We start from the raw sequence: 25,236 nt of genomic DNA on the forward strand, positions 1-25,236 counted from the left end.
TTACATTAAATTATTCTATATTATATTATACTATGTTATCTTATGCTACACTATATTGTACTATATTATCTTATGCTATACTATATTGTACTATATTATCTTATGCTATATTATATTATGCTATATTATACTATGTCAAATTATACAGGAGAAGCAGCGTGGCTCAGTGGAAAGAGCCCGGGCTTTGGAGTCCGAGGTCCTGGGTTCGAATCCCAGCTCCGCCACTTGCCAGCTGGGTGACTTTGGGCAAGTCACTTCACTTCTCCGGGCCTCAGTTCCCTCATCTGGAAAAGGGGGGTGAAGACTGGGAGCCCCCCGGGGGACAACCCGATCACCTTGTGGCTCAGTGGGAAAGAGCCCAGGCTCTGGAGCCCGAGGTCCTGGGTTCAAATCCCCGCCCCGCCAGTTGTCAGCTGGGGGACTTGGGGCAAGTCACTTAGCTTCTCTGGGCCTCAGTTCCCTCATCTGGAAAATGGGGATGAAGACTGGGAGCCCCACGGGGGACAACCCGATCACCTTGTGGCTCAGTGGGAAAGAGCACGGGCTTTGGAGCCCGAGGTCCTGGGTTCGAATCCCTGCCCCGCCAGTTGTCAGCTGGGTGACTTGGGGCAAGTCACTTAGCTTCTCTGGGCCTCAGTTCCCTCATCTGGAAAATGGGGATGAAGACTGGGAGCCCCCCGGGGACAACCCGATCACCTTGTGGCTCAGTTGTAAAGAGCCCGGCCTTTGGAGCCCGAGGTCCTGGGTTCGAATCCCCGCCCCGCCAATTGTCAGCTGGGGGACTTGGGGCAAGTCACTTAGCTTCTCCGGGCCTCAGTTCCCTCATCTGGAAAATGGGGATGAAGACTGGGAGCCCCCCGGGGACAACCCGATCACCTTGTGGCTCAGTTGTAAAGAGCCCGGCCTTTGGAGCCCGAGGTCCTGGGTTCGAATCCCCGCCCCGCCAATTGTCAGCTGGGGGACTTGGGGGCAAGTCACTTAGCTTCTCTGGGCCTCAGTTCCCTCATCTGGAAAATGGGGATGAAGACTGGGAGCCCCACGGGGGACAACCCGATCACCTTGTGGCTCAGTTGTAAAGAGCCCGGCCTTTGGAGCCCGAGGTCCTGGGTTCGAATCCCCGCCCCGCCAATTGTCAGCTGGGGGACTTGGGGCAAGTCACCTTCTCTGGGCCTCAGTTCCCTCATCCGTAAAATGGGGATTAAGACCGTGAGCCCCAGGCGGGACAATCTGATCACCATCAGTCAATCAGTCGTATTTATTGAGCGCTTCCTGTGTGCCGAGCACTGTACTAAGCGCTTGGGAAGTCCAAGTTGGCAACGTATAGAGACGGTCCCGACCCAACAGCGGGCTCACGGTCTGGAAGACTCGTATCTCGTACCTTGTACCCTCCCCGGCGCTTAGGACAGTGCTCCGCACATAGTAAGCGCTTAACAGACCGGCCCGGGAGGCCTTCGAGGGGGCTCGGAGGCCTCCGGCCTCCCCCGCGCCTCTCGAACTCGCGTCCCTCGCCCAGGCCAACGGACACGGCGACACGGTGAAGACGCTCTACTTCAGCTACCTGGCGATCCTCCGGAAGGCCGCCAACCACGCCGCCCTCCTCCGCCCCGGCGGCGGGGCCGCCCAACGGCAGGTGGGCGCCCCCGGGGCCCCGCGGGGGACTGGACTGGACGCCCCTCCGACCCCCCCGGGCCCACCTCCGCTCCCGTTCCCCGCAGGAGACGCACATCCGGAGGGTCTGCGACCGGGTGTTCGCCCGGTTCCCCGCCTTCGCGGAGCGGAGCCGGGAGGCCGCCTTCGAGACCATTTCCGACTCCGAGTACAGCGGGAAGATGAAGGTGAGGGGGACGGGCGCGGCCCCCGGACATGCTCCCGTCCCCCTCCGTCATGGGTGGGCCCTTCCTGTCCCACTTCCGTCCCTCTAGGAGACGGATGGGCCCTTCCTGTCCCACTTCTGTCCCTCTAGGAGTCGGGTGGGCACTTCCCGTCCCACTTTGGCCCCTCTCGGAGAAGGTGGGCCCTTCCTGTCCCACTTCTTCCCTGTCGGAGAAGGTGGGAACTTCCGGTCCCACTTCTGTCCCTCTAGGAGTTGGGTGGGCAATTCCCGTCCCACTTTGGCCCCTCTCGGAGAAGGTGGGCCCTTCCTGTCCCACTTCTTCCCTGTCGGAGAAGGTGGGAACTTCCGGTCTCACTTCCGTCCCTCTAGGAGTTGGGTGGGCAATTCCCGTCCCACTTTGGTCCCTCTCGGAGAAGGTGGGCCCTTCCTGTCCCACTTCTTCCCTGTCGGAGAAGGTGGGAACTTCCGGTCTCACCTCTGTCCCTCTAGGAGTTGGGTGGGCAATTCCCGTCCCACTTTGGTCCCTCTCGGAGAAGGTGGGCACTTCCTGTCCCACTTCCGTCCCTCTAGGAGTTGGGTGGGCCCTTCCTGTCCCACTTTGGTCCCTCTCGGAGAAGGTGGGCACTTCCAGTCCCACTTCTGTCCCTCTAGGAGTTGGGTGGGCACTTCCTCTCCCACTTCCGTCCCTCTAGGAGACGGATGGGCCCTTCCTGTCCCATTTCTGTCCCTCTAGGAGTCGGGTGGGCACTTCCCGTCCCACTTTGGCCCCTCTCGGAGAAGGTGGGCCCTTCCTGTCCCACTTCTTCCCTGTCGGAGAAGGTGGGAACTTCCGGTCTCACTTCTGTCCCTCTAGGAGTTGGGTGGGCAATTCCCGTCCCACTTTGGTCCCTCTCGGAGAAGGTGGGCACTTCCTGTCCCACTTCCGTCCCTCTTGGAGTTAGGTGGGCCCTTCCTATCCCACTTTGGCCCCTCTTGGAGAAGGTGGGCACTTCCTGTCCCACTTCTTCCCTCTCGGAGAAGGTGGGCACTTCCAGTCCCACTACTGTCGCTCTAGGTGTTGGGTGGGCCCTTCCTCTCCCACTTCCATCCCTCTAGGAGACGGATGGGCCCTTCCTGTCCCACTTCTGTCCCTCTAGGAGTCGGGTGGGCACTTCCCATCCCACTTTGGCCCCTCTCGGAGAAGGTGGGCCCTTCCTGTCCCACTTCTTCCCTCTTGGAGAAGGTGGGCACTTCTGGTCCCACTTCTGTCCCTCTAGGAGTTGGGTGGGCACTTCCCGTCCCACTTTGGCCCCTCTCGGAGAAAGTGGGCACTTCCGGTCCCGCTTCTGTCCCTCTAGGAGTCGGGTGGGCACTTCCTGTCCCACTTTGGCCCCTCTCGGAGAAGGTGGGCACTTCCAGTCCCACTTCTGTCCCTCTAGGAGTTGGGTGGGCACTTCCCGTCCCACTTTGGCCCCTCTTGGAGAAGGTGGGCCCTTCCTGTCCCACTTCTTCCGTCTCGGAGAAGGTGGGCACTTCCTGTCCCACTTCCGTCCCTCTAGGAGTTGGGTGGGCACGTCTTGTCCCACTTTGGCCCCTCTCGGAGAAGGTGGGCACTTCCTGTCCCACTTCTGTCCCTCTAGGAGTCGGGTGGGCCCTTCCTGTCCCACTTTGGCCCCTCTCGGAGAAGGTGGGCCCTTCCTGTCCCACTTCTGTCCCTCTAGGAGTTGGGTGGGCACTTCCCGTCCCACTTTGGCCCCTCTCGGAGAAGGTGGGCCCTTCCTGTCCCACTTCTTCCGTCTCGGAGAAGGTGGGCACTTCCGGTCCCACTTCTGTCCTTCTAGGAATTGGGTGGGCACTTTCTGTCCCACTTTGGCCCCTCTCAGAGATGGGTGGGCACTTCCTGTCCCACTTCTGTCCCTCTAGGAGTTGGGTGGGCACTTCCTGTCCCACTTTGGCCCCTCTCAGAGAAGGTGGGTGCTTCCTGTCTCACTTCGGCCCCTCTCCGAGACAGGTGGGCCCTTCCTGTCTCACTTCCGTCCCTCTAGGAGTTGGGTGGGCACTTCCTGTCCCACTTTGGTCCCTCTCGGAGAAGGTGGGCACTTCCAGTCCCACTTCTGTCCCTCTAGGAGTTGGGTGGGCCCTTCCTGTCCCACTTCCGTCCCTCTAGGAGACAGATGGGCCCTTCCTGTCCCACTTCTGTCCCTCTAGGAGTTGGGTGGGCACTTCCCGTCCCACTTCTGTCGCTCTAGGAGTTGGGTGGGCACTTCCTCTCCCACTTCTGTTGCTCTAGGAGTTGGGTGGGCACTTCCTCTCCCACTTCTGTCCCTCTAGGAGACGGATGGGCCCTTCCTGTCCCACTTCTGTCCCTCTAGGAGTTGGGTGGGCCCTTCCCGTCCCACTTTGGCCCCTCTCGGACAAGGTGGGCCCTTCCTGTCCCACTTCTGTCCCTCTAGGAGTTAGGTGGGCACTTCCTATCTTACTTTGGCCTTTCCCGGGGGCAGGTGGGCCCTTCCTGTCCCACTTCTGCCCCTCTAAGAGACGGGTGGGCCCTTCCTGTCCCACTTCTGTCCCTCTAGGAGTTGGGTGGGCCCTTCTTGTCCCACTTCGGCCCCTCTCAGAGACAGTTGGGGACTTCCTGTCTCACTTCGGCCCCTCTCTGAGACAGGTGGGCCCTTCCTGTCCCACTTCTGCCCCTCTAAGAGACGGGTGGGCCCTTCCTGTCCCACTTCTGTCCCTCTAGGAGTTGGGTGGGCCCTTCTTGTCCCACTTCGGCCCCTCTCAGAGACAGTTGGGGACTTCGTGTCTCACTTCGGCCCCTCTCTGAGACAGGTGGGTCCTTCCTGTCCCACTTCTGCCCCTCTAAGAGACGGGTGGGCCCTTCCTGTCCCACTTCTGTCCCTCTAGGAGTTGGGTGGGCCCTTCTTGTCCCACTTCGGCCCCTCTCAGAGACAGTTGGGGACTTCGTGTCTCACTTCGGCCCCTCTCTGAGACAGGTGGGCCCTTCCTGTCCCACTTCCATCCCTCTAGGAGACGGGTGGGCACCTTCCTGTCCCACTTCTGTCCCTCTAGGAGTTGGGTGGGCCCTCCTTGTCCCACTTCGGCCCCTCTCAGAGACAGTTGGGGACTTCCTGTCTCACTTCGGCCCCTCTCTGAGACAGGTGGGCCCTTCCTGTCCCACTTCTGTCCCTCTAGGAGATGGGTGGGCCCTTCCTGTCCCATTTCTGTCCCTCTAGGAGACGGGTGGGCCCTTCCTGTCCCCCTCTGGCCCCCCTTGGGGGCAGGTGGGCACTTTGTGTCCCACTTTTGTCCCTCTAGGAAATGGGTGGGCCCTTCCTGTCCCACTCCTGTCCCTCTAGGAGTTGGGTGGGCACTTTCTGTCCCATATCTGTCCCTCTACGAGTTGGGTGGGCCCTTCCTGTCCCATTTCTGCCCCTCTAGGAGTTGGGTGGGCCCTTCCTGTCCCACTTCTGTCCCTCTAGGAGATGGGTGGGCCCTTCCTGTCCCATTTCTGTCCCTCTAGGAGACGGGTGGGCCCTTCCTGTCCCCCTCTGGCCCCCCTTGGGGGCAGGTGGGCACTTTGTGTCCCACTTTTGTCCCTCTAGGAAATGGGTGGGCCCTTCCTGTCCCACTCCTGTCCCTCTAGGAGTTGGGTGGGCACTTTCTGTCCCATATCTGTCCCTCTACGAGTTGGGTGGGCCCTTCCTGTCCCATTTCTGCCCCTCTAGGAGTTGGGTGGGCCCTTCCTGTCCCACTCCTGTCCCTCTAGGAGTTGGGTGGGCCCTTCCTGTCCCACTTCTGTCCCTCTAGGAGTTGGGTGGGCCCTCCCTGTCCCACTTTGGCCCCTCTCGGAGAAGGTGGGCACTTCTGGCCCCACTTTGGCCCCTCTCGGAGAAGGTGGGCCCTTCCTGTCCCACTTCTGTCCCTTTAGGAGTTGGGTGGGCACTTTCTGTCTCACTTCGGCCCCTCTCCGAGACAGGTGGGCCCTTCCTGTCCCACTTCTGTCCCTCTAGGAGATGGGTGGGCACCTTCCTGTCCCACTTTGGCCCCCCTCAGAGATGGGTGGGCACTTCCTGTCCCAATTCGGCCCCTCTCGGAAACAGGTGGGCCCTTCCTGTCCCACTTTGGCCCCTCTCGGAGAAGGTGGGCCCTTCCTGTCCCACTTCTGTCCCTCTAGGAGACGGGTGGGCACCTTCCTGTCCCACTTCGGCCCCTCTTCCGAGACGGGCGGGCACTTCCCGCCCTCCGTCCGCCCCGCACCGCGACCCCCGGGCCCGTCCGGAGGCCGTCTCGGCGGCGGCGGCGGCGGCGGGAGGAGGGGGCTGGGGTCCGCCCAAGGCAGAGGGCAGGGCGTCCAGTACCACCCACCCTCCGCCCCTCTCCAGGTCCTGCAGCGGCTCCTCCATCACTCCAGGAGGAACGGTGACAAAGTCCTCATCTTCTCCTTCTCCACCAAGGTGAGACCCCCCCTTGGCCCCCCCAAAAACCCCCCGTGCCTCTACTTACCCCCCTTCCCCACCCCCGGGGGTCACCATCAAACACCAGGCCCGGGGGTCTCATCTGACTCCCCCTGGGCGGCCCGTCTCAACCATTTTGGGGATGGTATTTATTTTTTTTATGTATTTATGATGGCATTTATTAAGCGCTTACTATGTGCCAAGCACTGGTCTAAGCGCTGGAATAATAATAATAATAATGATGGCATTTGTGAAGCGCTTACTATGTGCCGGGCACTGTTCTAAGCGCTGGGGAGGTTACGAGGTGATGAGGTGGTCCCCCGGGGGGCTCCCGGTCTTCATCCCCATTTGACAGATGAGGTACTGAGGCCCAGAGAAGAATAATAATAATAATAATAATGGCATTTGTTAAGTGCTTACTATGTGCCAAGCACTGTTCTAAGCACTGGAATAATAATAATAATGATGGCATTTGTTAAGTGCTTACTATGTGCTAGGCGCTGTTCTAAGCGCTGGGGAGGTTACGAGGTGACGAGGTTGTCCCCGGGGGGCTCACGGTCTTCATCCCCATTTTACAGATGAGGGAACTGAGGCCCAGAGAATAATAATAATAATAATAATAATAATAATAATAATAATGATAATGGCATTTGTGAAGCGCTTACTATGTGCCAAGCACTGTTCTAAGCGCTGGAATAATAATAATGATGGCATTTGTGAAGCGCTTACTATGTGCCGGGCACTGTTCTAAGCGCTGGGGAGGTTACCAGGTGATGAGGTGGTCCCCCGGGGAGCTCACGGGCTTCATCCCCATTTGACAGAGGAGGGAACCGAGGCCCAGAGAATAATAATAATAATAATAATAATAATAATAATAATAATAATAATAATAATGATAGTGACGGCATTTATTAAGCGCTTATTATGTGCCAGGCACTGTTCTAAGCGCTGGGGAGGTTACAAGGTAATCCGATTGTCCCACAGATGAGGTACTGAAGCCCAGAGAATAATAATAATAATAATAATAATAGTAATAATGGCATTTGTTAAGTGCTTACTATGTGCCAAGCACTGTTCTAAGCGCTGGAATAATAATAATGATGACATTTGTTAAGCGCTTACTATGTGCCAAGCACTGTTCTAAACGCTGGGGAGGTTACAAGGTGATGAGGTTGTCCCCCGGGGGGCTCCCGGTCTTCATCCCCATTTGACAGATGAGGGAACTGAGGCCCAGAGAATAATAATAATAATAATAATGGCATTTGTTAAGCACTTACTATGTGCCAAGCACTGTTCTAAGCACTGGAATAATAATAATGATGGCATTTGTTAAGTGCTTACTACGTGCTAAACACTGTTCTAAGCGCTGGGGAGGTTACAAGGTGATGAGGTTGTCCCCCGGGGGGGCTCACGGTCTTCATCCCCATTTGACAGAGGAGGGAACTGAGGCTCAAAGAATAATAATAATAATAATAATAATAATAATAATGATATTTGTTAAGCGCTTAATATGTGCCGAGCACTGTTCTAAGCGCTGGGGGAGAGACAAGGTGATGAGCTTGTCCCCCGGGGGGCTCACGGTCTTCATCCCCATTTGACAGAGGAGGGAACTGAGGCCCAGGGAATAATAATAATAATAATGATGGTATTTGTTAAGCGCTTACTATGTGCCAAGCACTGTTCTAAGCGCTGGGGAGGTGACAAGGTGATGAGGTTGTCCCCCGGGGGGCTCACGGGCTTCATCCCCATTGGACAGATGAGGTCACTGAGGCCCAGAGAAGCAAAGTGACTTGCCCAAGGTCACCCAGCTGACAAGTGGCGGGGCCAGGATTAGAACCCAGGACCTCTGACTCCGAAGCCCGGGCTCTTTCCACTGAGTGATCGTGGTATTCGTGAGGCGCTTACTGTGTGGCAGGCACTGTACTAAGCGCTAGGGGAGATACAAAGGCGTCATCCTAATAACGAAGCAGCGTGGCTCAGGGGAAGGAGCCCGGGCTTTGGAGTCCGAGGTCGTGGGTTCGAATTTCGGCTCCGCCACTTGTCAGCTGGGTGACCTTGGGCCAGTCACTTCACTTCTCTGGGCCTCAATTCCCTCCTCTGGAAAATGGGGATGAAGACTGTGAGCCCCCCGGGGGACAACCTCATCACCTTGTAACCTCCCCAGCGCTTAGAACAGTGCTCGGCACATAGTAAGCGCTTAACAAATACCCTCATTATTATTATTATTATTCTCTGGGCCTCAGTTTCCTCCTCTGTCAAATGGGGATGAAGCCCGTGAGCCCCCCGGGGGACAACCTCATCACCTTGTCTCCCCCCCGGCGCTTAGAACAGTGCTTGGCACATAGTAAGCGCTTAACAAATACCCTCATTATTATTATTATTATTGTTCTCTGGGCCTCAGTTTCCTCCTCTGTCAAATGGGGATGAAGACCGGGAGCCCCCTGGGGGACAACCTCATCACCTTGTCTCCCCCCCGGCGCTTAGAACAGTGCTTGGCACATAGTAAGCGCTTAACAAATACCCTCATCATTATTATTATTTTCTGGGCCTCAGTTTCCTCATCTGCCAAATGGGATGAAGGCTGTGAGCCCCCCGGGGGGCAACCTCATCACCTTGTCTCTCCCGCAGCGCTTAGAACAGTGCTCGGCACATAGTAAGCGCTTAACAAATACCCTCATTATTATTATTATTATTCTCTGGGCCTCAGTTTCCTCCTCTGTCAAATGGGGATGAAGACCGGGAGCCCCCCGGGGGACAACCCCATCACCTTGTAACCTCCCCAGCGCTTAGAACAGTGCTCGGCACATAGTAAGCGCTTAATAAATGCCATCATTATTATTATTATTGGGGATGGGGGAGATGGGGAGGAAAAAGGGAGATAATAAGGATGGTTCATGCTGCGTCATCATCATCATCAAGGGTATTTATTGAGCGCTTCCTGTGTGCAGAGCACTGTACTAAGCGCTTGGGAAGGACAAGTTGGCGACATAGAGAGACGGGCCCGACCCACCGGTGGGCTCACAATCAATCAATCGATCAATCGATGGTATTTATTGAGCGCTTCCTGTGTGCCGAGCACTGTACTAAGCGCTTGGGAAGGACAAGTCGGCGACATAGAGAGACGGGCCCGACCCACCAGTGGGCTCCCAATCAATCAATCAATCAATCAATGGTATTTATTGAGCGCTTCCTGTGCGCAGAGCACTGTACTAAGCGCTTGGGAAGGACAAGTTGGCGACATAGAGAGACGGTCCCTACCCACCAGTGGGCTCACAATCAATCAATCAATCAATCAATGGTATTTATTGAGCGCTTCCTGTGTGCAGAGCACTGTACTAAGCGCTTGGGAAGGACAAGTTGGCGACATAGAGAGACGGGCCCGACCCACCAGTGGGCTCACAATCAATCAATCAATCACTCAATGGTATTTATTGAGCGCTTCCCCGGTGGGCTCCCAATCAATCAATCAATCAATCAATGGTATTTATTGAGCGCTTCCTGTGTGCAGAGCACTGTACTAAGCGCTTGGGAAGGACAAGTCGGCGACATAGAGAGATGGGCCCGACCCTCCAGTGGGTTCACAATCAATCAATCAATCAATCAATCAATGGTATTTATTGAGCGCTTCCCCGGTGGGCTCCCAATCAATCAATCAATCAATCAATGGTATTTATTGAGCGCTTCCTGTGTGCCGAGCACTGTACTAAGCGCTTGGGAAGGACAAGTCGGCGACATAGAGAGACGGGCCCGACCCACCAGTGGGCTCACAATCAATCAATCAATGGTATTTATTGAGCGCTTCCCCGGTGGGCTCCCAATCAATCCATTAATCAATCAATGGTATTTATTGAGCGCTTCCTGTGTGCCGAGCACTGTACTAAGCGCTCGGGAAGGACAAGTCGGCGACATAGGGAGACGGGCCCGACCCCACAGTGGGCTTACCGTCTAAAAGGGGGAGACGGAGAACGAAACCAAGCATATTAACAGAATAAAATCAATGGAATCCCCCGCCCAGGTGCTGGACGTCCTGGAGAGCTACTGTTTGGGCGCCGGGCTGGACTTCCGCCGCCTGGACGGCCGCACGAAGCCCGAGGAGCGGCTCAGGGTGGTCAAGGACTTCAATGGCTCCCGCCACGTCGCCGTCTGCCTCGTCTCCACCACGTGAGGGGGCGTCTCTCACGCGTCCCCCCCCCCCCACCCCCAAGCAGGGGCTCTGTAGTACGTGCCCGGTCCCCCCAACACGTTGCGGGCGCTCAGTACAGCCGTCGTTGAGGCGATCCTTCGGCCGGATGTACTGAGCGCTTCCCGTGGGCCGAGCACGAGGGACAATTCGGCCCCCCCCGTGGGCGCTCAGTACAGCCTCCTGCCCCCGCCGCCGTTCGGATGTACTGAGCGCTTCCCGTGGGCCGAGCACGAGGGAGAAAGTGCAATGCCTCCCCCCGTGGGCGCTCAGTACAGCCTGCCGTCCAGGCAGTCATTCGCGCGGTCGTTCAGTCGTATTTATTGAGCGCTTCCGGTGGGCGGAGCGCGCGTCCCAGTGCTTTGCACATAGTAAGTGCTTAATAAATGCCACTATTATCATTATTATTATTCATATTAATAATGTGATCAGTCGGTCGTATTTATTGAGCGCTTCCTGTGGGCAGAGTGCGCGTCCCAGTGCTGAGAACAGTGCTTTGCACATAGTAAGTGCTTAATAAATGCCATTATTATTATTATTATTTGTTATTAATAATGGGATCAGTCTGTCGTATTTATTGAGCGCTTCCTGTGGGCGGAGCGCGCGTCCCAGTGCTTAGAGCAGTGCTTTGCACATAGTAAGCACTCAATAAATGCTATTATTATTATTATTATTATTTATTAATAATGCGATCAGTCAGTCGTATTTATTGAGCGCTTCCTGTGGGCGGAGCGCGCGTCCCAGGGCTTAGAACAGGGCTTTGCACATAGTAAGCGCTTAATAAATGCCATTATTATTATTATTATTTATTATTAATAATGGGATCAGTCGGTCGTATTTATTGAGCACTTCCCGTGGGCGGAGCGCGCGTCCCAGTGCTTAGAACAGTGCTTTGCACATGGTAAGTGCTTAATAAATGCCCTTATTATTATGATTATTATTTATTATTAATAATGTGATCAGTCAGTCGTATTTATTGAGCACTTCCCGAGGGCGGAGCGCGCGTCCCAGTGCTTAGAACAGGGCTTTGCCCATAGTAAGCGCTTAATAAATGCCACTATTATTATGATTTATTATTAATAATGTGATCAGTCGGTCGTATTTATTGAGCGCTTCCTGTGGGCGGAGCGCGCATCCCAGCGCTGAGAACAGGGCTTTGCACATAGTAAGCGCTTCATAAATGCCCCTATCATTATTATTATCATTATTTATTGTTAATAATGTGATCAGTCGGTCGTATTTATTGAGCGCTTCCTGTGGGCAGAGCATTTAGAAAGTGCATTGCCTCCCCCCGTGGGCGCTCAGTACAGCCTGCCGTCCAGGCCGTCATTCGCGCGGTCGTTCAGTCGTACTTATTGAGCGCTTCCTGTGGGCGCAGCGCGCGTCCCAGTGCTTTGCACATAGTAAGCGCTTAATAAAGGCCACTATTATTATTATTTGTTATTAATAATGGGATCAGTCGGTCGTATTTATTGAGCGCTTCCTGTGGGCGGAGCGTGTGTCCCAGTGCTGAGAACAGGGCTTTGAACATAGTAAGCGCTTAATAAATGCCATTATTATTATTATTTATTATTGATAATGGGATCAGTCGGTCGTATTTATTGAGCGCTTCCCGCGGGCCGAGCACGAGGGACAGTTCGGCCCCCCCGTGGGCGCTCAGTACAGCCTGCCGTCCAGGCCGTCATTCGCGCGGTCGTTCAGTCGTACTTATTGAGCGCTTCCTGTGGGCGGAGCGCGCGTCCCAGTGCTTTGCACATAGTAAGCGCTTAATAAAGGCCACTATTATTATTATTTGTTATTAATAATGGGATCAGTCGGTCGTATTTATTGAGCGCTTCCGGTGGGCGGAGCGCGCGTCCCAGGGCTGAGAACAGGGCTTTGAACATAGTAAGCGCTTAATAAATGCCATTATCACTATTATTATTATTTATTATTAATAATGGGATCAGTCGGTCCTATTTATTGAGCGCTTCCCGTGGGCGGAGCGCGCGTCCCAGGGCTGAGAACAGTGCTTTGAACATAGTAAGCGCTTAATAAATGCCATTATCATTATTATTATTATTTATTATTAATAATGGGATCAGTCGGTCCTATTTATTGAGCGCTTCCTGTGGGCGGAGCGCGCGTCCCAGGGCTTAGAACAGGGCTTTGCACATAGTAAGCGCTTAATAAATGCCATTATTATTGTTATTATTTATTATTAATAATGGGATCAGTCGGTCGTATTTATTGAGCGCTTCCCGTGGGCGGAGCGCGCGTCCCAGTGCTGAGAACAGGGCTTTGAACATAGTAAGCGCTTAATAAATGCCATTATCATTATTATTATTATTTATTATTAATAATGGGATCAGTCGGTCCTATTTATTGAGCGCTTCCTGTGGGCGGAGCGCGCGTCCCAGGGCTGAGAACAGTGCTTTGAACATAGTAAGCGCTTAATAAATGCCATTATCATTATTATTATTATTTATTATTAATAATGGGATCAGTCGGTCCTATTTATTGAGCGCTTCCCGTGGGCGGAGCGCGCGTCCCAGGGCTGAGAACAGGGCTTTGAACATAGTAAGCGCTTAATAAATGCCATTATCATTATTATTATTATTTATTATTAATAATGGGATCAGTCGGTCCTATTTATTGAGCGCTTCCTGTGGGCGGAGCGCGCGTCCCAGGGCTTAGAACAGGGCTTTGCACATAGTAAGCGCTTAATAAATGCCATTATTATTATTATTATTTATTATTAATAATGGGATCAATCGGTCGTATTTATTGAGCGCTTCCCGTGGGCGGAGCGCGCGTCCCAGTGCTTAGAACAGTGCCTTGCACATAGTAAGCGCTTAATAAATGCCACTATTATTATGATTTATTATTAATAATGTGATCAGTCGGTCCTATTTATTGAGCGCTTCTGCTTTTAGTAAGCGCTTAATAAATGCCATTCTTATGCTTTTTCTTATTATTTATTATTAATAATGTGATCAGTCAGTCGTATTTATTGAGCGCTTCCCGTGGGCAGAGCGCTCAGAAAGCACAATTCCTCCCCCCGTGTGCGCTCAGTACAGCCTTCATTCGTGCGCTCCTTTGGTCGTATTTACTGAGCGCTTACCATGGGCGGAGCGCGCATCCCAGTGCTTAGAGCAGGGCTTTGCACATAGTAAGCGCTTAATAAATGCCACTATTATTATTATTATTATTATTATTTATTAATAATGTGATCAGTCGGTCCTATTTATTGAGCGCTTCCCGTGGGCAGAGCGCGCATCCCAGTGCTTAGAACAGGGCTTTGCACATAGTAAGCGCTTAATAAATGCCATTATTATTATTATTATTCATGCGATCAATCGGTCGTTATCTATTGAGCGCTTTCTGTGGGCAGAGCGTTTAGAAAGTGCATTTCCTCCCCCCCGTGGGCGCTCAGTACAGCCTGCCGTCCAGGCCGTCATTCGTGCGGTCGTTCAGTCGTATTTATTGAGCGCTTCCTGTGGGCGCAGCGCGCATCCCAGCGCTTAGAATAGTGCTTTGCACATAGTAAGCGCTTAATAAATGCCACTATTATTATTATTATTATTATTAATTATTAATAATGTGATCAGTCGGTCGCATTTATTGAGCGCTTCCCGAGGGCGGAGCGCGCGTCCCAGTGCTTAGAACAGGGCTTTGCACATAGTAAGCGCTTAATAAATGCCCTTATTATTCTTATTATTACTTATTATTAATAATGTGATCAGTCGGTCCTATTTATTGAGCGCTTCCTGTGGGCGGGGCGCGCATCCCAGTGCTTAGAGCAGTGCTTTGCACATAGTAAGCGCTTAATAAAGGCCACTATTATTATTATTTGTTATTAATAATGTGATCAGTCGGTCGTATTTATTGAGCGCTTCCCGTGGGCGGAGCGCGCGTCCCGGTGCTTAGAACAGTGCTTTGCACATAGTAGGCGCTTAATAAATGCCATTATTATTATTATTTATTATTAATAATGGGATCAGTCGGTCGTATTTATTGAGCGCTTCCTGTGGGCGGAGCGCGCGTCCCAGTGCTTAGAGCAGTGCTTTGCACATAGTAAGCGCTTCATAAATGCCACTATTATCATTATTATTATTTATTATTAATAATGGGATTAGTCGGTCGTATTTATTGAGCGCTTCCTGTGGGCGGAGCGCGCGTCCCAGTGCTTAGAATAGTGCTTTGCACATAGTAAGCGCTTAATAAAGGCCACTATTATTATTATTTGTTATTAATAATGGGATCAGTCGGTCGTATTTATTGAGCGCTTCCCATGGGCGGAGCGCGCGTCCCGGTGCTTAGAACAGTGCTTTGCACATAGTAGGCGCTTAATAAATGCCATTATTATTATTATTTGTTATTAATAATGGGATCAGTCGGTCGTATTTATTGAGCGCTTCCTGTGGGCAGAGCGCGCGTCCCAGTGCTTAGAGCAGTGCTTTGCACATAGTAAGCGCTTCATAAATGCCACTATTATCATTATTATTATTTATTATTAATAATGGGATTAGTCGGTCGTATTTATTGAGCGCTTCCTGTGGGCGGAGCGCGCGTCCCAGTGCTTAGAATAGTGCTTTGCACATAGTAAGCGCTTAATAAATGCCCTTATTATTATCATTATTATTTATTATTAATAATGTGATTAGTCAGTCGTATTTATTGAGCGCTTCCTGTGGGCGGAGCGCGCGTCCCAGTGCTTAGAACAGTGCCTTGCACATAGTAAGCGCTTCATAAATGCCACTATTATCATTATTATTATTTATTATTAATAATGGGATCAGTCGGTCGTATTTATTGAGTGCTTCCTGTGGGCGGAGCGCGCGTCCTAGTGCTTAGAATAGTGCTTTGCACATAGTAAGCGCTTAATAAATGCCCTTATTATTATCATTATTATTTATTATTAATAATGTGATTAGTCAGTCGTATTTATTGAGCGCTTCCTGTGGGCGCAGCGCGCGTCCCAGTGCTGAGGACAGGGCTTTGCCCATAGTAAGCGCTTAATAAATGCCACTATTATCATTATTATTATTTGTTATTAATAATGGTATCAGTCGGTCGTATTTATTGAGCGCTTCCTGTGGGCGGAGCACGCATCCCAGTGCTTAGAACAGGGCTCTGCCCATAGTAAGCGCTTAATAAATGCCACTATTATCATTATTATTATTTATTATTAACAATGTGATCAGTCGGTCCTATTTATTGAGCGCTTCCTGTGGGCGGAGCGCGCGTCCCAGTGCTTAGAACAGTGCTCTGCACATAGTAAGCGCTTAATAAATGCCCTTATTATTATTATTATTATTTATTTATTTATTATTAATAATGTGATCAGTCGGTCGTATTTATTGAGCGCTTCCTATGGGCAGAGCGTTTAGAAAGTGCAATGCCTTCCCCCGTGGGCGCTCAGTACAGCCTGCCGTCCATGCAGTCATTCGTGCGATCGTTCAGTCGTATTTATTGAGCGCTTCCTGTGGGCGCAGCGCGCGTCCCAGTGCTTAGACCAGTGCTTTGCACATAGTAAGCGCTTAATAAATGCACTATTATTATTATTATTATTATTTATTAATAATTTGATCAGTCGGCCGCATTTATTGAGCGCTTCTGTTTTTAGTAAGTGCTTAATAAATGCCATTATTATTATTATTATTATTATCATTTATTATTAGTAATGTGATCAGTCAGTCATATTTATTGAGCGCTTCCCGTGGGCAGAGCGCTCGGGAAGCACAATTCCTCCCCCCGTGGGCGCTCAGTACAGCCTGCACTTGTGCGCTCCTTCGGTCCTATTTACTGAGCGCTTCCTATGGGCGGAGTGTGCATCCCAGCGCTTAGACCAGTGCCTTGCACATAGTAAGCGCTTAATAAATGCCCTTATTATTATTATTATTTATTATTACTAATGTGATCAGTCGGTCCTATTTATTGAGCGCTTCCTGTGGGCGGAGTGCGCATCCCAGCGCTTAGAACAGTGCTCCGCCCATAGAAGCGCTTAATAAATGCCACTATTATCATTATTATTATTTATTATTAATAATGTGATCAGTCGGTCGTATTTATTGAGCGCTTCCTGTGGGCGGAGCGCGCGTCCCAGTGCTTAGAGCAGTGCTTTGCACATAGTAAGCGCTTAATAAATGCACTATTATTATTATTATTATTTATTGTTAATAATGCGATCATTCAGTCGTATTTATTGAGCGCTTCCTATGGGTGCAGCGCACATCCCAGTGCTTAGAACAGTGCTCCGCCCATAGTAAGCGCTTAATAAATGCCACTATTATCATTATTATTATTTATTATTAATAATGGGATCAGTCGGTCGTATTTACTGAGCGCTTCCTGTGGGCGGACCGTGCATCCCAGTGCTTAGAGCAGTGCCTTGCACATAGTAAGCGCTTAATAAATGCCCTTATCATTATTATTATTATTATTTATTATTACTAATGTGATCAGTCGGTCCTATGTATTGAGCGCTTCCCGAGGGCGGAGCGCGCGTCCCAGTGCTTAGACCAGTGCTTTGCACATAGTAAGCGCTTAATAAATGCCCTTATTATTATTATTATTGTTTATTATTAATAATGTGATCAGTCGGTCGTATTTACTGAGCGCTTCCTATGGGCGGAGCGCGCGTCCCAGTGCTTAGAACAGTGCCTTGCACATAGTAAGCGCTTAATAAATGCCACTATTATTATGATTTATTAATAATAATGGGATCAGTCGGTCGTATTTATTGAGCGCTTCCTGTGGGCAGAGCGCGCATCCCAGTGCTGAGAACAGTGCTTTGCACATAGTAAGCGCTTAATAAATGCCACTATTATTATTATTATTTATTATTAATAATGGGATCAGTCGGTCGTATTTACTGAGCGCTTCCCGAGGGCGGAGCGCGCGTCCCAGTGCTTAGAGCAGTGCCTTGCACATAGTAAGCGCTTAATAAATGCCACTATTATTATTATTATTATTATTATTTATTATTAATAATGTGATCAGTCGGTCGTATTTACTGAGCGCTTCCTATGGGCGGAGCGCGCATCCCAGTGCTGAGAGCAGGGCTTTGCACGTAGTAAGCGCTTAATAAATGCCCTTATTATTATTATTATTATTTACTGTTAATAATGTGATCAGTCGGTCCTATTTATTGAGCGCTTCCCGAGGGCGGAGCGCGCATCCCAGTGCTTAGAGCAGTGCTTTGCACGTAGTAAGCGCTTAATAAATGCCACTATTATCCTTATTGTTATTTATTACTGATAATGTGATCAGTCGGTCGTATTTATTGAGCGCTTCCTGTGGGCCGAGCACGCATCCCAGTGCTTAGAACAGTGCTTTGCACATAGTAAGCGCTTAATAAATGCCACTGTTATCATTATTATTCATTATTGTTATTATTCATGTGATCCATCAGTCGTAATTATTTATTATTAATAATGGGATCAGTCGGTCCTATTTATTGAGCGCTTCCTGTGGGCGAAGCGCGCGTGCCAATGCTGAGAACAGTGCTTTGCACATAGTAAGCGCTTAATAAATGCCATTATTATTATTATTTATTATTGATCATGCGATCAGTCGGTCGTTATCTATTGAGCGCTTCCTGTGGGCAGAGCGTTTAGAAAGTGCATTGCCTCCCCCCCGTGGGCGCTCAGTACAGCCTGCCGTCCATGCAGTCATTCGCGCGGTCGTTCAGTCGTATTTATTGAGCGCTTCCGGTGGGCGGAGCGCGCGTCCCAGTGCTTTGCACATAGTAAGCGCTTCATAAAGGCCACTATTATCATTATTATTATTTATTATTAATAATGGGATCAGTCGGTCCTATTTATTGAGCGCTTCCTGTGGGCAGAGCGTGCGTCCCAGTGCTTAGACCAGTGCTTTGCACATAGTAAGCGCTTAATAAATGCCCTTATTATTATTATTATTATTTATTATTAATAATGTGATCAGTTGGTCGTATTTATTGAGCGCTTCCTGTGGGCGGAGTGCGCATCCCAGTGCTTAGACCAGTGCTTTGCACATAGTAAGCGCTTAATAAATGCCATTATTATTATTATTATTATTATTCATGTGGCGGAGCGCACATCCCAGTGCTTAGAACAGGGCTTTGCACATAGTAAGCGCTTAATAAATGCCACTATTATTATTATTATTATTATTTATTAATAATGTGATCAGTCGGTCCTATTTATTGAGCGCTTCCGGTGGGCGGAGCGCGTGTCCCAGGGCTTAGAACAGGGCTTTGCACATAGTAAGCGCTTAATAAATGCCACTATTATTATTATTATTATTATTAATAATGTGATCAGTCGGTCCTATTTATTGAGCGCTTCCTGTGGGCAGAGCGTGCGTCCCAGTGCTTAGACCAGTGCTTTGCACATAGTAAGCGCTTAATAAATGCCCTTATTATTATTATTATTTATTATTAATAATGTGATCAGTCGGTCGTATTTATTGAGCGCTTCCTGTGGGCGGAGCGCGCATCCCAGTGCTGAGAACAGGGCTTTGCACATAGTAAGCGCTTAATAAATGCCCTTATTATTATTATTATTATTATTATTCATGTGGCGGAGCGCACATCCCAGTGCTTAGAACAGGGCTTTGCACATAGTAAGCGCTTAATAAATGCCACTATTATTATTATTATTATTATTTATTAATAATGTGATCAGTCGGTCCTATTTATTGAGCGCTTCCGGTGGGCGGAGCGCGTGTCCCAGGGCTTAGAACAGGGCTTTGCACATAGTAAGCGCTTAATAAATGCCACTATTATTATTATTATTATTATTAATAATGTGATCAGTCGGTCCTATTTATTGAGCGCTTCCTGTGGGCAGAGCGTGCGTCCCAGTGCTTAGACCAGTGCTTTGCACATAGTAAGCGCTTAATAAATGCCCTTATTATTATTATTATTTATTATTAATAATGTGATCAGTCGGTCGTATTTATTGAGCGCTTCCTGTGGGCGGAGCGCGCATCCCAGTGCTGAGAACAGGGCTTTGCACATAGTAAGCGCTTAATAAATGCCCTTATTATTATTATTATTATTATTATTCATGTGGCGGAGCGCACATCCCAGTGCTTAGAACAGGGCTTTGCACATAGTAAGCGCTTAATAAATGCCCTTAATATTATTATTATTATTATTTGTTATTACTAATGTGATCAGTCGGTCCTATTTATTGAGCGCTTCCTGTGGGCGGAGCGCGCATCCCAGTGCTGAGAACAGTGCTCCGCCCATAGTAAGCGCTTAATAAATGCCACTATTATCATTATTATTATTTATTATTAATAATGGGATCAGTCGGTCGTATTTATTGAGCGCTTCCTGTGGGCGGAGCGCGCGTCCCAGTGCTTAGAGCAGTGCTTTGCACATAGTAAGCGCTTAATAAATGCCACTATTATTATGATTTATTAATAATAATGGGATCAGTCGGTCGTACTTATTGAGCGCTTCCTGTGGGCGGAGCGCGCATCCCAGTGCTGAGAACAGTGCTTTGCACAGAGTAAGCGCTTAATAAATGCCACTATTATTATTATTATTATTATTTATTATTAATAATGTGATCAGTCGGTCGCATTTATTGAGCGCTTCCCGAGGGCGGAGCGCGCGTCCCAGTGCTGAGACCAGTGCTTTGCACATAGTAAGCGCTTAATAAATGCCACTATTATTATTATTATTATTATTATTTATTATTAATAATGTGATCAGTCGGTCGTATTTACTGAGCGCTTCCTATGGGCGGAGCGCGCATCCCAGTGCTGAGAGCAGGGCTTTGCACGTAGTAAGCGCTTAATAAATGCCCTTATTATTATTATTATTATTTACTGTTAATAATGTGATCAGTCGGTCCTATTTATTGAGCGCTTCCCGAGGGCGGAGCGCGCATCCCAGTGCTTAGAGCAGTGCTTTGCACGTAGTAAGCGCTTAATAAATGCCACTATTATCCTTATTGTTATTTATTACTGATAATGTGATCAGTCGGTCGCATTTATTGAGCGCTTCCCAAGGGCGGAGCGCACATCCCAGTGCTTAGAACAGGGCTTTGCACATAGTAAGCGCTTAATAAATGCCACTATTATTATTATTATTATTTATTAATAATGTGATCAGTTGGTCCTATGTATTGAGCGCCTCCTGTGGGCGGAGCGCGCATCCCAGCGCTTAGAATAATGCTTTGCACATAGTAAGCGCTTAATAAATGCCACTATCATTATTATTATTATTTATTATTAATAATGGGATCAGTCGGTCGTATTTATTGAGCGCTTCCCGTGGGCGGAGCGCGCATCCCAGCGCTGAGAACAGTGCTTTGCACATAGTAAGCGCTTAATAAATGCCCTTATTATTATTATTATTTATTATTAATAATGTGATCAGTCGATTGCATTTATTGAGCGCTTCCTATGGGCGGAGTGCGCGTCCCAGTGCTTAGAACAGTGCCTTGCACATAGTAAGCAATTAATAAATGCCACTATTATTATTATTTATTATTAATAATTTGATCAGTCGGTCGTATTTATTGAGCGCTTCCTGTGGGCAGAGCGCGCATCCCAGTGCTTAGACCAGTGCTTTGCACATAGTAAGCGCTTAATAAATGCCCTTATTATTATTATTCTTATTTATTATTAATAATGTGATCAGTCGGTCCTATTTATTGAGCGCTTCCCAAGGGCGGAGCGCGCATCCCAGTGCTTAGAGCACTGCTTTGCACATAGTAAGCGCTTAATAAATGCCACTATTATCCTTATTGTTATTTATTACTGATAATGTGATCAGTCGGTCGTATTTATTGAGCGCTTCCTGTGGGCCGAGCGCGCATCCCAGTGCTTAGAACAGTGCTTTGCACATAGTAAGCGCTTCATAAATGCCACTGTTATCATTATTATTCATTATTATTATTATTCATGTGATCCATCAGTCGTAATTATTTATTATTAATAATGGGATCAGTCGGTCCTATTTATTGAGCGCTTCCTGTGGGCGAAGCGCGCGTGCCAATGCTGAGAACAGTGCTTTGCACATAGTAAGCGCTTAATAAATGCCATTATTATTATTATTTATTATTGATCATGCGATCAGTCGGTCGTTATCTATTGAGCGCTTCCTGTGGGCAGAGCGTTTAGAAAGTGCATTGCCTCCCCCCCGTGGGCGCTCAGTACAGCCTGCCGTCCATGCAGTCATTCGCGCGGTCGTTCAGTCGTATTTATTGAGCGCTTCCGGTGGGCGGAGCGCGCGTCCCAGTGCTTTGCACATAGTAAGCGCTTCATAAAGGCCACTATTATCATTATTATTATTTATTATTAATAATGGGATCAGTCGGTCCTATTTATTGAGCGCTTCCTGTGGGCGGAGCGCGCGTCCCAGTGCTTAGAGCAGTGCTTTGCACATAGTAAGCGCTTAATAAATGCCCTTATTATTATTATTCTTATTTATTATTAATAATGTGATCAGTCGTATGTATTGAGCGCTTCCTGTGGGCGGAGCGCGCATCCCAGTGCTGAGAACAGGGCTTTGCACATAGTAAGCGCTTAATAAATGCCATTATTATTATTATTATTATTATTATTATTCATGTGGCGGAGCGCACATCCCAGTGCTTAGAACAGGGCTTTGCACATAGTAAGCGCTTAATAAATGCCACTATTATTATTATTATTATTTATTAATAATGTGATCAGTCGGTCCTATTTATTGAGCGCTTCCGGTGGGCGGAGCGCGTGTCCCAGGGCTTAGAACAGGGCTTTGGACATAGTAAGCGCTTAATAAATGCCACTATTATCATTATTATTATTTATTATTAATAATGTGATCAGTCGGTCCTATTTATTGAGCGCTTCCGGTGGGCGGAGCGCGTGTCCCAGGGCTTAGAACAGGGCTTTGCACATAGTAAGCGCTTAATAAATGCCACTATTATTATTATTATTATTATTAATAATGTGATCAGTCGGTCCTATTTATTGAGCGCTTCCTGTGGGCAGAGCGTGCGTCCCAGTGCTTAGACCAGTGCTTTGCACATAGTAAACGCTTAATAAATGCCCTTATTATTATTATTGTTTATTATTAATAATGTGATCAGTCGGTCGTATTTATTGAGCGCTTCCTGTGGGCGGAGCGCGCATCCCAGTGCTGAGAACAGGGCTTTGCACATAGTAAGCGCTTAATAAATGCCCTTATTATTATTATTATTATTATTATTCATGTGGCGGAGCGCACATCCCAGTGCTTAGAACAGGGCTTTGCACATAGTAAGCGCTTAATAAATGCCCTTAATATTATTATTATTATTTATTATTACTAATGTGATCAGTCGGTCCTATTTATTGAGCGCTTCCTGTGGGCAGAGCGCGCATCCCAGTGCTGAGAACAGTGCTCCGCCCATAGTAAGCGCTTAATAAATGCCACTATTATCATTATTATTATTTATTATTAATAATGGGATCAGTCGGTCGTATTTATTGAGCGCTTCCTGTGGGTGGAGCACGCGTCCCAGTGCTTAGAACAGTGCTTTGCATGTAGTGAGCGCTTAATAAATGCCACTATTATTATTATTTATTATTAATAATGGGATCAGTCGGTCGTATTTATTGAGCGCTTCCGGTGGGCGGAGCGCGCATCCCAGCGCTTAGGCCAGTGCTTTGCACATAGTAAGCGCTTAATAAATGCCCTTATTATTATTATTATTATTATTATTTATTATTAATAATGGGATCAGTCGGTCCTATGTATTGAGCGCCTCCTGTGGGCGGAGCGCGCATCCCAGTGCTTTGCACATAGTAAGTGCTTAATAAATGCCCTTATTATTATTATTATTATTTATTATTAATAATGGGATCAGTCGGTCCTATGTATTGAGCGCTTCCCGAGGATCGGAGCGCTCGGAAAGTGCCGTCGTTGGCGCGCGGTCCTTCGGCGGGATTTGTTGAGCGCTTCCTGTGGGCCGAGCACGGTACCACCGGGGCCGGGGGGTGGGGGGCGGCCAGTACAGTGCCCCGCGGGGCGCTCAGTACAGCGTCCGTCCACCCCCCCCCCCCACAGCGCCGGTGGTCTGGGCCTCAACTTCGTGGGCGCCAACGTCGTCGTGCTCTTCGACCCCACGTGGAACCCGGCCAGTGACCTCCAGGCCATCGACAGGTGCGTGACCTTTGACCCCTGACCCCCCTTGACCCCTGACCCCCCCTTGACCCCTGACCCCCGCCCCCCCCCCACCAGCCCAGCGGTCCAGTACACTGCCCTTCTCACAGCAAGCGCCCAATAAATACGCTTGAGCGACTAACGGCGACGGCGGTGCTTGGCTCCCGGGGGAAACTGAGGCACGGATAATAATAATAATGGCATTTATTAGGCGCTTACTATGTGCCAAGCACTGTTCTAAGCACTGGGGGGGGATCCAAGGTGATCAGGTTGTCCCACATGGGGCTCGCAGTCTTCATCCCCATTTTACAGATGAGGCAACTGAGGCCCAGAGAAGTTAAAGTGGCTCGCCCAAGGCCCCACAGCTGACGAGGGGCGGAGCCGGGATTCGAACCCACGACCTCTGACTCCGAAGCCCGGGCTCTTCCCACTGAGCCGCGCTGCTTCTCCAATAATAATAATAATAATAATAATAATAATGGCATTTATTAGGCGCTTACTATGGGCCAAGCACTGTTCTAAGCGCTGGGGGGGATACAAGGTGATGAGGTTGTCCCACGGGGGGCTCCCAGTCTTCATCCCATTTTACAGATGAGGCAACTGAGGCCCAGAGAAGTTAAAGTGGCTCGCCCAAGGCCCCACAGCTGACGAGGGGCGGAGCCGGGATTCGAACCCACGACCTCTGACTCCGAAGCCCGGGCTCTTCCCACTGAGCCGCGCTGCTTCTCCAATAATAATAATAATAATAATAATAATGGCATTTATTAGGCGCTTACTATGGGCCAAGCACTGTTCTAAGCGCTGGGGGGGATACAAGGTGATGAGGTTGTCCCACGGGGGGCTCCCAGTCTTCATCCCATTTTACAGATGAGGCAACCGAGGCCCAGAGAAGTTAAAGTGGCTCGCCCAAGGCCCCACAGCTGACGAGGGGCGGAGCCGGGATTCGAACCCACGACCTCTGACTCCGAAGCCCGGGCTCTTCCCACTGAGCCACGCTGCTTCTCCAATAATAATAATAACAACAATAATAATAATAATGGCCTTTATTAGGCGCTTACTATGGGCCAAGCACTGTTCTAAGCGCTGGGGGCCATCGACAGGTGCGTGACCTTTGACCCCTGACCTCCCCCTTGACCCCTGACCCCCGCCCCCCCCCCACCAGCCCAGCGGTCCAGTACACTGCCCTTCTCACAGCAAGCGCCCAATAAATACGCTTGAGCGAATAACGGCGACGGTGGTGCTCGGCTCCCGGGGGAAACTGAGGCACGGATAATAATAATAATGGCATTTATTAGGCGCTTACTATGTGCCAAGCACTGTTCTAAGCGCTGGGGGGGATCCAAGGTGATCAGGTTGTCCCACATGGGGCTCGCAGTCTTCATCCCCATTTTACAGATGAGGCAACTGAGGCCCAGAGAAGTTAAAGCGGCTCGCCCAAGGCCCCACAGCTGACGGGCGGAGCCGGGATTTGAACCCACGACCTCTGACTCCGAAGCCCGGGCTCTTCCCACTGAGCCGCGCTGCTTCTCCAATAATAATAATAACAATAATAATAATAATGATGGCATTTATTAGGCGCTTACTATGGGCCAAGCACTGTTCTAAGCGCTGGGGGCCATCGACAGGTGCGTGACCTTTGACCCCTGACCCCCCCTTTGACCCCTGACCCCCGCCC

At 49.6% G+C, this 25,236-nt stretch overlaps 1 protein-coding gene across 1 annotated transcript in view; it reads left to right on the forward strand.

The window, feature by feature from the left end:
* Window positions 1-25,236, forward strand: part of ERCC6L2 (ERCC excision repair 6 like 2) — a 128,282-nt gene that overhangs the window by 44,654 nt on the left and 58,392 nt on the right. Inside the window, exons 8-12 of the mRNA XM_038768136.1 lie at window positions 1,514-1,630; window positions 1,716-1,835; window positions 6,196-6,267; window positions 10,283-10,428; window positions 23,466-23,561. Coding sequence (XP_038624064.1) covers window positions 1,514-1,630; window positions 1,716-1,835; window positions 6,196-6,267; window positions 10,283-10,428; window positions 23,466-23,561 — 551 coding nt within the window. The remainder of the gene's footprint in view (window positions 1-1,513; window positions 1,631-1,715; window positions 1,836-6,195; window positions 6,268-10,282; window positions 10,429-23,465; window positions 23,562-25,236) is intronic.

Source organism: Tachyglossus aculeatus, chromosome Y3 (assembly GCF_015852505.1).
Source record: "Tachyglossus aculeatus isolate mTacAcu1 chromosome Y3, mTacAcu1.pri, whole genome shotgun sequence".
Taxonomy (NCBI): Eukaryota; Metazoa; Chordata; class Mammalia; order Monotremata; family Tachyglossidae; genus Tachyglossus; species Tachyglossus aculeatus.